This window comes from Balaenoptera physalus (genome assembly GCF_965194825.1).
Source record: "Balaenoptera physalus genome assembly, chromosome: 11".
Lineage (NCBI taxonomy): Eukaryota > Metazoa > Chordata > Mammalia > Artiodactyla > Balaenopteridae > Balaenoptera > Balaenoptera physalus.
The window spans coordinates 72,620,813-72,632,142 of NC_138896.1; the positions used below are offsets into that span (position 1 = coordinate 72,620,813).

The 11,330-nt window shown below is 50.3% G+C and overlaps 1 protein-coding gene across 3 annotated transcripts; it reads left to right on the plus strand.

Annotated features, from left to right (window-relative positions):
* The first annotated feature begins 2,269 nt into the window (after positions 1-2,269).
* GNAT1 (G protein subunit alpha transducin 1) lies at positions 2,270-10,951 on the plus strand. 3 transcript variants are annotated; one of them, XM_082414162.1, is made up of 10 exons: positions 2,270-5,560; positions 6,106-6,194; positions 7,409-7,451; positions 7,558-7,699; positions 7,803-7,960; positions 8,046-8,174; positions 8,433-8,562; positions 8,856-9,009; positions 9,125-9,316; positions 9,692-10,951. In XM_082414162.1, the coding sequence occupies exons 3-9, from the start codon at positions 7,447-7,449 to the stop codon at positions 9,313-9,315; spliced, it is 909 nt and encodes a 302-aa protein (XP_082270288.1). In that variant the 5' UTR covers positions 2,270-5,560; positions 6,106-6,194; positions 7,409-7,446; the 3' UTR covers position 9,316; positions 9,692-10,951. The 3 variants fall into 3 exon arrangements, with proteins under 3 accessions (XP_082270288.1, XP_082270287.1, XP_082270289.1); XM_082414161.1 differs by having other exon boundaries at positions 2,270-6,194; XM_082414163.1 differs by lacking the exon at positions 9,125-9,316 and having other exon boundaries at positions 2,270-6,194.
* Positions 10,952-11,330: the final 379 nt, after the last annotated feature.

An 11,330-nucleotide genomic window follows, 5' to 3' on the forward strand; every position in this document is an offset into this window, starting at 1 on the left:
CCATTTTTGGATTGGGTTGTTTGTTTTTTTAATATTGAGCTGCATGAGCTGTTTATATATTTTGAAGATTAATCCTTTGTTCGTGATTCATTTGCAAATATTTTCTCCCATTCTGAGGGTTGTCTTTTCGTCTTGTTTGTAGTTTCCTTTGCTGTGCAAGAGCTTTTAAGTTTCATTAGGTGCCATTTGTTTATTTTTGTTTTTATTTATTTCCATTACTCTAGGAAGTGGATCAAAAAAAGATCTTGCTGTGACTTATGTCAGAGTGTTCTTCCTATGTTTTCCTCTGAGTTTTATAGTGTCCGGTCTTACATTTCGGTCTCTAATCCATTTTGAGTTTATTTTTGTGTATGATGTTAGAGAGAGTTCTAATTTCATTCTTTTACATGTAGCTGTCCAGTTTTCCCAGCACCGCTTATTGAAGCGACTGTCTTTTCTCCATTGTATATCCTTGCCTCCTTTGTCATAGATTAGTTGACCATAGGTGAATCGGTTTATGTCTGGGCTTTCTATCCTGTTCCATTGATCTATATTTCTGTTTTTGTGCCAGTACCATATTGTCTTGATTACTGTAGCTTTGTAGTATAGTCTGAAGTCAGGGAGTCTGATTCCTCCAGCTCCATTTTTTTCCCTCAAGACTGCTTTGGCTATTCGGGGTCTTTTGTGTCTCCATACAAATTTTAAGATTTTTTGTTCTAGTTCTGTAAAGAATGCCACTGGTAATTTGATAGGGATTGCATTGAATCTGTAGATTGCTTTGGGTAGTATAGTCATTTTCACAATATTGATTCTTACAATCCAAGAACTTGGTATATCTCCCCATCTGTTTGTGTCATCTTTGATTTCTTTCATCAGTGTCTTATAGTTTTCTGAGTACAGGTCTTCTACTTCCTTAGGTAGGTTTATTCCTAGGTATTTTATTCTTTTTGTTGCAATGGTGAATAGGATTGTTTCCTTAATTTCTCTTTCTGATCTTTCGTTGTTAGTGTATAGGAATGCAAGAGATTTCTGTGCATTAATTTTGTATCCTGCAACTTTACCAGATTCATTGATTAGCTCTAGTAGTTTTCTGGTGGCATCTTTAGGATTCTCTATGTATAGTATCATGTCACCTGCAAACAGTGACAGTTTTACTTCTTCTTTTCCAATTTGTATTCTTTTTATTCCTTTTTCTTCTCTGATTGCCACGGCTAGGACTTCCAAAACTATGTTGAATAATAGTGGTGAGAGTGGATATCCTTGTCTTGTTCCTGATCTTAGAGGAAATGCTTTCAGTTTTTCACCATTGAGAATGATGTTTGCTGTGGGTTTGTCGTATATGGCCTTTATTATGTTGAGGTAGGTTCCCTCTATGCCCACTTTCTGGAGAGTTTTTATCATAAATGGGTGTTGAATTTTGTCAAAAGCTTTTTCTGCGTCTATTGAGATAATCATATGGTTTTTCTTCTTCAATTTGTTAATATGGTGTATCACATGGATTGATTTGCATATATTGAAGAATCCTTGCATCCCTGGGATAAATCCCACTTGATCATGGTGTATGATCCTTTTAATGTGTTGTTGGATTCTGTTTGCTAGTATTTTGTTGAGTTTTGCATCTATATTCATCAGTGATATTGGTCTGTAATTTTCTTTTTTTGTAGTATCTTTGTCTGGTTTTGGTATCAGGGTGATGGTGGCCTCATAGAATGAGTTTGGGAGTGTTCCTTCCTCTGAAATTTTTTGGAAGAGTTTGAGAAGGATGGGTGTTAGCTCTTCTCTAAATGTTTGATAGGATTCACCTGTGAAGCCATCTGGTCCTGGACTTTGCTATTGTTTTCTTTGTTTCTATTTCATTTATTTCTGCTCTGATCTTTATGATTTCTTTCTTCTACTGACTTTGGGTTTTGTTTGTTCTTCTTTCTCTAGTTCCTTTAGGTGTAAGGTTAGATTGTTTATTTGAGATTTTTCTTGTTTCTTTTTTTTTTTTTTTTTTATTTATTTGTTTTTTTTTTTTTTTTTGGCTGTGTTGGGTCTTCGTTTCTGTGCGAGGGCTTCCTCTAGTTGCGGCAAGTGGGGGCCACTCTTCATCGCGGTGCGCGGGCCTCTCACCGTCGCGGCCTCTCTTGTTGCGGAGCACAGGCTCCAGACGCGCAGGCTCAGTAATTGTGGCTCACGGGCCCAGCCGCTCCGCGGCATGTGGGATCTTCCCAGACCAGGGCTCGAACCCGTGTCCCCTGCATTGGCAGGCAGATTCTCAACCACTGCGTCACCCGGGAAGCCCTTTTCTTGTTTCTTGAAGTAGGCTTGTATTGCTATAAACTTCCCCTTAGAACTGCTTTTTCTGCATCCCATAGGTTTTGGATCGTCGTGTTTTCATTGTCATTTGTCTCTAGGTATTTTTTGATTTCCTCTTTGATTTCTTCAGTGATCTCTTGGTTATTTAGTAACCTATTGTTTAGCCTCCATGTGTTTGTGTTTTTTATGTTTTTTTCCCTGTAGTTGATTTCTAATCTCATAGTGTTGCGGCTGGAAAAGATGCTTGATATGATTTCAGTTTTCTTAAATTTACTGAGGCTTGATTTGTGACTCAAGATGTGATCTATCCTGGAGAATGTTCTGTGTGCACTTGAGAAGAAAGTGTAATCTGCTGTTTTTGGATGGAATGTCCTATAAATATCAATTAAATCTGTCTGGTCTATTGTGTCATTTAAAGCTTGTGTTTCCTTATTAATTTTCTGTCTGGATGATCTGTCCATTGGTGTAAGTGAGGTGTTTAAGCCCCCCGCTATTACTATGTTACTGTCGATTTCCTCTTTTATAGCTGTTAGCAGTTGCCTTATGTATTGAGGTGCTCCTATGTTGGGTGCATATATATTTATAATTGTTATATCTTCTTCTTGGATTGATCCCTTGATCATTATGTAGTGTCCTTCCTTGTCTCTTGTAACATTCTTTATTTTAAAGTCTCTTTTATCTGATATGAATATTGCTACTCCAGCTTTCTTTTGATTTCCATTTGCATGGGATATCTTTTTCCATCCCCTCACTTTCAGTCTGTGTGTGTCCCTAGGTCTGAAGTGGGTCTCTTGTAGACAGCATATATATGGGTCTTGTTTTTGTGTCCATTCAGCGAGCCTGTGTCTCTTGGTTGGAGCATTTAATCCATTCACATTTAAGGCAGTTATTGACATGTATGTTCCTATTACCATTTTCTTACTTGTTATAGGTTTGTTTTTGTAGGTCCTTTTCTTCTCTTATGTTTCCCACTTAGAGAAGTTCCTGTAGCATTTGTTGTAGAGCTGGTTTGGTGGTGCTGAATTCTCTTAGCTTTTGCTTGTCTGTAAAGCTTTTGATTTCTCCGTCAAATCTGAATGAGATCCTTGCAGGTAGAGTAATGTTGGTTGTAGGTTCTTCCCTTTCATCACTTTAAATATGTCGTGCCACTCCCTCCTGGCTTGTAGAGTTTCTGCTGAGAAATCAGCTGTTAACCTTATGGGAGTTCCCTTGTATGTTATTTGTTGTTTTTCCCTTGCTGCTTTCAATAATTTTTCTTTGTCTTTAATTTTTATCAATTTGATTACTATGTGTCTCGCTGTGTTTCTCCTTGGGTTTATCCTGCCTGGGACTCTCTGTGCTTCCTGGACTTGGGTGGCTATTTCCTTTCCCATGTTAGGGAAGTTTTCGACTATAATCTCTTCAAATATTTTCTTGGGTCCTTTCTCTCTCTCTTCTCCTTCTGGGACCCCTGTGATGCGAATGTTGTTGCGTTTAATGTTGTCCCAGAGGTCTCTTAGGCTGTCTTCCTTTCTTTTCATTCTTTTTTCTTTATTCTGTTCCGCAGCAGTGAATTCCACTATTCTGTGTTCCAGGTCACTTATCTGTTCTTCTGCCTCAGTTATTCTGCTATTGATTCCTTCTAGTGTAGTTTTCATTTCAGTTATTGTATTGTTCATTTCTGTTGGTTTGTTCTTTAATTCTTCTAGGTCTTTGTTAATCATTTCTTGCATCTTCTCCATCTTTGCCTCCATTCTTTTTTCGAGGTCCTGGATCATCTTCACTATCATTATTCTGAATTCTTTTTCTAGAAGGTTGCCTATCTCCACTTCATTTAGTTGTTTTTCTGGGGGTTTTATCTTGTTCCTTCATCTGGTACAAAGTCCTCTGCCTTTTCATTTTGTCTATCTTTCTGTGAGTGTGGTTTTCCTTCCACAGGCTGCAGAATTGTAGTTGTTCTTGCTTCTGCTGTGCAAAAGCTTTTAAGTTTGATTAGGTCACCTTTGTTCATTTTTCCTTTTATTTCTATTCCTTTGGGAGACTGACCTGAGAAAATATTGGTACAATTTATGTCAGAATGTTTTGCCTATGTTCTCTTCTAGGAGTTTTATGGTGTCGTGTTTAAGTCTTTAAGCCATTTTGAGTTGATTTTTGTGTATAGTGTAAGGGTGTGTTCTAACTTCATTGATTTACATGCACCTGTCCAGCTTTCCCAACACTAGGGACAGTCTTCAATGCTCAGTATCTGGGGCCCTGGCACCCCAGGTCCGCAAGAGTTGAGTCCTAAGACAGCCAGGTTTCCGGGGAGTTCAGCCAGAAGGGGCCTTGAGAGCCCAGGATTTGGGTCTTCTTATGGGAGGTGGCAAATCTCCAGAGGCTGGAACTCAACATTACATGCTCAGTTGAACCACTTCCACTCAGCAGCACGTCCTGTCCCATCTAAACCCCCACAGAGACCTCTGACCCTAAACTGAGGCGGCATGCCCTGGAGATACCCCTAGGCAGGTCCTAGATTACCGACAGGGGACAGAAGAGGAGTGGGGCTCATCTGCTCCTCCCCTGGGGACACCAGACCTGCTTCAGGACTCAGTTTTCCCATCTGATAACAGGCCTGCAAAACATTCCCTGGAAGAGCCTGGCCACCTCCGCAGGTCAGAGTGTTGCACCATGGGTACACGTAGACACAGGTATGTGCAAGTGTGCACACATACAGGCAGACACATGCATAAATGTACATGTACACAGGCAAGTGCACACACACGTGCACATATACATGCACTTATACATTCATGCACACACACGCACATATTAACCCACTTTAGCACAATAAAGTACACATACAAACACATCTGCACATGAAGAGAAATGCACAAAAGCACATCCATGCACATGCACACACGGTACACAAACAGGCAAGCATAGACACACACATGCATTCACAAAGGCATAAAAATGCAGACATAAACACACAAGTATACATAGACAAACGTGTCATGTCGTTGCCTTGCTTGGTACCAGTAAAGTATACATGCACACACCCAGTACACGTAGCAGACATGCACACCCACCCAAGTCCATTGGAATCATGGAGGCATGTAGAGGCCTTGACCAGGTCAGATCCAGACCTTGGTACAGGGCAAATGCAATGTCCACCTTTCCCTCTTGACTCCCTGCTGAGCATGGAACCCTGGTTCAGAGTCACCAGCCCTTCTCAACTACGTCCTGCTGTGTGACCCTCTGAGCCTCCACTTCCTCATCAGTAAAATGATGTGGGTACCCATCCGCCAGGGCTGGTGTGAGCTAGGTAAGGAGCAGTGCTGAGCCCAGTGCTGGGCAGGGGTCAGGTGCTCCTTGCATGCTTCTCCCTCTACTCCCTGCTGCCAGGCCTACCCCCCAATGCCCCCACCCTGGAACTTGAGGCCCTCTCCTCCCCTTTCTGAGCCTGGATCCTGTGGAACATGTCTCCCTGCTCTGGAGCAGGGCAGGACTACCTCCAGGGTCTCTCCCAGAGGGTTTGGGGAGCAGCGTACAGGGGCTGCGGAGTCAGCAGTTGAGGGATTGGGGCCATGCCAGCCTGATTAGGGCGGCTGGGGGCTGAGCTGGATTCACCTGTCCTTGTCTCTGATTGGCTCTTGGGTACCAACAACCCCCAAATCCTACTAAGCAGCCCCAATAGGGCCTGCACAGGTCTGTGGACAGCCAGTTGATTGCCAGTTCTGAGGTCAGAAGGGTGTCTGGGGAGGCCAGAGGCTGGCCTGAGCCTGGCTCTGGGGATCCCCTGCATCCAGAAGAGCCAACTGACCACCCTGTTCCTTCATCTCCTCCCGGGACCATGGGGGCTGGGGCCAGCGCTGAGGAGAAGCACTCAAGGGAGCTGGAAAAGAAGCTGAAAGAAGATGCGGAGAAGGATGCTCGAACCGTGAAACTGCTGCTTCTGGGTAAGGGTGTGGGCTGAGGTGAGGCCACTGCTACTAATCAGAGGCTCAGGGGCAGGCAGGTGGCCCTTCTGTGAAGTAGGTGTGACTTGGGAGACAGAATGAGCCTGCAACCTGGCAGGGAACAGAGTGGGAGCCCTGGCCAAGCAAGCCCTGGCCAAGCCTTGACAAGTGTTGCCTTGGCTCCCTAAGGCTGGGTATCCCACAGAACCCCTCCCCAGAGGGCCCAGCCTCAGGCAACCTCCCCTCCCAAGAAGTGTGTGCCAATCTCACTTTTGTGGAGATGTGTGTACGAGGCCTAGTTTTGCCCTGGCTGCGCTCCCTCAAACACCAGCCTTTGGCTTGATGGGCCTGCTGGGCAGGGCTCAGAAACCAGGGGCCTCCTTGGGAGCCCCACAACAAGGCTGCTCCCTTGGGAAGGAGAAGGTCACAGTCCTCCTGAGAGTGGGCAGCCTGTAGGACCACCCAGATCCACAGACAATGACCCTCAGTTTCCCGAGCTTTATTGTTGACAGACCTGCAGAACAATTAAAGGGGGTAGGAGGTACTAAGGCCCAGCCAGGAAATGATAAAGCCATGTCCTTGGTCCCATGGGTAGTGAGGGGAGATGGGGCTGATCTAGTACCCCAAGGCCACTTCCTCTCCCCAAGGGAAGAAGGAGCTGCTTTGAGAGGGCAGTGCAGGCTCTACCCAGGCTCTCCAGGGTCCAGCCAGACAGCTGGATGTGGGCAGAGGGACCAAGCCAGAGTACCCCAGGGAAGAGAGAGAGGCTAAGCCAGAAATTCCGTTAACTGTGCCCAACACCCGCATGAGAACAGGCTCAGAGGGGCTGTTAGCTCTGTCCTCTCCCCCAGCAAAAGGTGCTAATTCCCTCTGAGCCTCTTGGAGACACTTCCTCCCACCACAGGTGAAAAGCAGGGGTTGACCTGGCTCAAATAATCCCATGCATGCAGTACCAGAATCTTCCACAAGGTGGAGCTCCGGGTTTCTTTATTTTTGTCCTCAGAATAATAAAAGACTGAAAATACCAGGGTCTTGAAGTCTCCTCAGCACAGTCGAGGCTGTCGATTCCCCTCGTCAGCCCCCTTCTGTCACTCCCGACGTTTACGTTTTGCCGCCAGGGCATCATGACCTGACTTTGGGGGTTGGGGGGAAAACAGGTGTGATAGAGGGGGCAGTGCGGTCAGCGCGTCTCTGAGGTAGGGTTTCCATTCCAGGTGCCGGTGAGTCCGGGAAGAGTACCATTGTCAAGCAGATGAAGTGAGTGCCCCTGCCCTTCCCGAGGCCCCTGGGGGTGGGCACACGCACGAGGTCTGTCCTTCCCCACCTACCCAAGAGGCGCTGACCCGGCTCCCCACGGCCGCAGGATCATCCACCAGGATGGGTACTCGCTGGAAGAGTGCCTCGAGTTCATTGCCATCATATATGGCAACACGCTACAGTCCATCTTGGCCATCGTGCGCGCCATGACCACGCTCAATATCCAGTATGGAGACTCCGCGCGCCAGGTGTGCCAAGAGTCTAGCTGAACAGGGTTTCTGGGGACTCGAGGTGCGAGGCTGGGCCCAAGTCTATGGTCACCACCAACCACTCCCCTGCCCCCCCCCCCAGGACGATGCCCGGAAGCTGATGCACATGGCGGACACCATCGAGGAGGGCACGATGCCCAAGGAGATGTCAGACATCATCCAGCGTCTGTGGAAGGACTCGGGTATCCAGGCCTGTTTCGATCGCGCCTCGGAGTACCAGCTCAACGACTCTGCTGGCTAGTGAGAGCACAGGCGGGGCGCGGGGCGGGCGGGGCCCTGCCACGCCTCTCCACCCAACCCTACCCACACCCCGGATCTCCCGCAGCTACCTCTCGGACCTGGAGCGCCTGGTAACCCCGGGCTACGTGCCCACTGAACAGGACGTGCTGCGCTCGCGTGTCAAGACCACTGGTATCATTGAGACGCAGTTCTCCTTCAAGGACCTCAACTTCCGGTACGACCCCGCGCCCTAGCTCTCGCTCTCCGGGGGCCTGCCCGCAAGTTCACTGCCTGAGGCCCCGGCTGATCCCAGAGGCCCCATCCCTACGAGAGACCCTGCCCCTTCTCGGACAACCCGCCCGCAGAAATGCCCGGCCCCTCCGGATGCCACTCCCATCGGGGTGCCTCCCAGCCAGCATTAGGAAACCAGGGGATGCCTGTGGGCACGTCCAGGGGACTCGATGCGCCGGCTCAGGTTCCCACGGCCCCGCAGGATGTTCGATGTGGGCGGGCAGCGCTCAGAACGCAAGAAGTGGATCCACTGCTTCGAGGGTGTGACCTGCATCATCTTCATCGCGGCTCTCAGCGCCTACGACATGGTGCTTGTGGAGGACGACGAAGTGGTGAGTGCTCCAGCAGGGCCTGAGCGTTTGAGCCGGGAGGAGGAGAGCGGAAAGCAGAGACAGCGCTGCGGGCGCGGGGAGCATCTGAGAGAGGACATTCGACCCAGAGCGGTCTGAAGGAGGAGATGAGGCAGCCTGCTGCCCTGCTCAGGGGGGCGAAGGGGGAGACGGTCTTGGAGCTGTCTGGGCAGGGAGGCCCCGGAGCCCAGAGAGCAGGGGTCTTCCCGCCGGCCGCAGCCAGGTGGGGGCTGCGGCCGCAGTCCCCGGTGCCCGACAGCCTCTGCCCTCCTCAGAACCGCATGCACGAGAGCCTGCACCTATTCAACAGTATCTGCAACCACCGCTACTTCGCCACCACGTCCATCGTGCTCTTCCTCAACAAGAAGGACGTTTTCTCGGAGAAGATAAAAAAGGCGCACCTCAGCATCTGCTTTCCGGACTACAATGGTGAGACCCTCGGCCCGCCGCCAGGCGGCGTCTCAAACCCACGATCTCGGCCTGCGCTCCTCCCGCCGCGGGGAGGATTTGCTACCGGGAGTGAGAACTCCCCCTTCCCCGCCAGGGCCCAACACATATGAGGACGCGGGCAATTACATCAAGGTGCAATTCCTCGAGCTCAACATGAGACGCGACGTGAAGGAGATCTATTCCCACATGACGTGCGCCACCGACACACAGAACGTCAAGTTTGTCTTCGACGCTGTCACCGACATTATCATCAAGGAGAACCTCAAAGACTGCGGCCTCTTCTGAGGTGGCTCCTCGCGGGCCGGGATGCTCCCTTGTCGTGCCTCTTGGTCTCAATACCCCAAGCCCCATCCCCTGCTCCCCATCCCACCTCTCGACTGCAGGCCCCTCCCCAGCTCTCCAGATCCACTCCACTGCCTGCCGTCTGGCCCCCAACTTCCAGACCCTATTGCTTCCAGGCCCCACCCTGACTCCTCAGGCTCCACCCCATGGCCATAGGCCCCTCCCTTGGCTCACAAGCCCCACCCACTCAAGCTCTTTTGACCCCGCCCCAACTCCCCAGGTGTCACTGCTTCCAAGCCCACCTCCACCTCTCTCTCAGCCTAAACCCAATTATTTGAGTGCTTAGGAATGTTGACTCTGTTCCTTTTTCTCTTCACAGGTGCCTGAACTCAAGCGTTCCTGAGACCCTGTAGCCCTTGCCGCCTTGTAGCCCCAATCCGCATGACCCCTATCAGCCCCCCAGGACTCCTGGGCTCCAGCCTGTGGCCCCACCAGCCACAGATTCAAAACCCTAAGCCCTGCTAACCTTGAGGGACTTACCCTCCCCCATGGCTCCCAGGATCCCCAGGTCTCCCAGAGTCCAGTGCCCCCAGCCACCCCAGCACTGCCCTTCACGGCCTGGCTGCACTGGCCTCCAAGACCCACCACAGCCAGCCCCAGCTAGGAGCAAGCAGGACTTGGGGCAGCTACAGCTCACGGTGACTCAGCAGTACCCCACTGACCAATCTCCTGCTGCTCTCCTGCCCCAGGAGGCCCGTGATTCACCTGGTGGGTCTGGGTTCAGCAAACAGCCCTCCCTCCCAGAGTTTCATGAAGGGCAGGGGGGCAGGAAGGGAACCCTCCTCCAAGCAGCCCTGCTGCTTACCATCAGCCCATTCTAGCCTTACCACCTCCATGTGACGAGTCTGACACCCATCTGCCCAGTGGCCAGTGACTGCCCCACCCAGCAGCTTTAGGGGTCCAAAGTCCAAGCTAGCTCTGGCCTGTGAAACTCATATATAGACGAATTAGTGAGTGGGGGCAAGCCTGGGAGCTCCTGGTGCCAGGAAGAGACTCAAGCTGGACCCTTCCCCACATATCCTAACCCCTTCACCCACAGGCTCTGCCCCCTCCATGCTTGGACACTGTATTCATGTCCTACTAACTTACACACCCACAGTACTCCAGGGCAGTCTGTTGAGGGAGGGTACTGTTGACACCAGCTGTGGCCAATGGCTGAACTGTCCTGAGGGGTGGCTGGGAGCAGAGTCCAGCTCCCATCGATCAGCCCCAGGCAGGGGATTTGGGACAGGAAGGAGGCCCAGATTGTGCCCAGAGGGGTCTGCCCCAGGTAGGGTCATAAGCAAACCCAGGTGACCCTCTTGTCCCTGCCAGCAGCTTCTCTCATCCTTCCCATTCAGGGCCCATTCCCTGGTGGGAAAAACTGAGGTCCATGCCTGAACCATCAGTGACAAAGGCATCCATGTCCCCACACCCCTGCTCCCTACTTCCTCATCAAGCACCAAGTCCTCGCTGATGCTCGTGGGCTGGGGCCTGTGCTGTAGTCGAGGGCAAGGAGCATCCGTCTAACAAGGCCAGGGCATAATTTGCACTCCCTTCAGCTAGATACACGGACTCAGCAATAAATCTTTGCATCAGGCCCCAGCTGTCCTTTCTTGGGGGGAGGGGGAGAGTGTTAATGATCATGAGTCATGCAAATTTATTAAGTGCCCAGTGCTGGGCTGGACGTGAGTGGGAAGGTGGTCCTTTCCAGGGAGAAGCACCTGACCTAACATGGCAGGGGGCACTCTTGGGGGCATGGGATCAATTTGGGGTCTTGAGAGGGGTTGAGAGGGGGAAAGGAGCCATGGGAAATGTTCACAAGGACGATGTTGGATCAAGAGGGGGTTGTGAGGTGGAAGCTCATTCTGGCAGGGACTGTAGTGTGTATAAGGCCCGGGAACATGGGCTGGTGGACCACAGGAGTTCAGTGGAGCAGGAGCAGGGAAGGGGAGATGGGGTGGGGAGACTGGGCAGGT

Bases quoted from the DNA above. Each gene is read 5' to 3' on its own strand.
- GNAT1 (XM_082414161.1), top strand. From the start codon at position 6,089: ATGGGGGCTGGGGCCAGCGCTGAGGAGAAGCACTCAAGGGAGCTGGAA. The intron at 8,175-8,432 runs GTACGACCCCGC...ACGGCCCCGCAG, and splicing joins TTCAAGGACCTCAACTTCCG to GATGTTCGATGTGGGCGGGC. The intron at 9,010-9,124 runs GTGAGACCCTCG...CTTCCCCGCCAG, and splicing joins CTGCTTTCCGGACTACAATG to GGCCCAACACATATGAGGAC.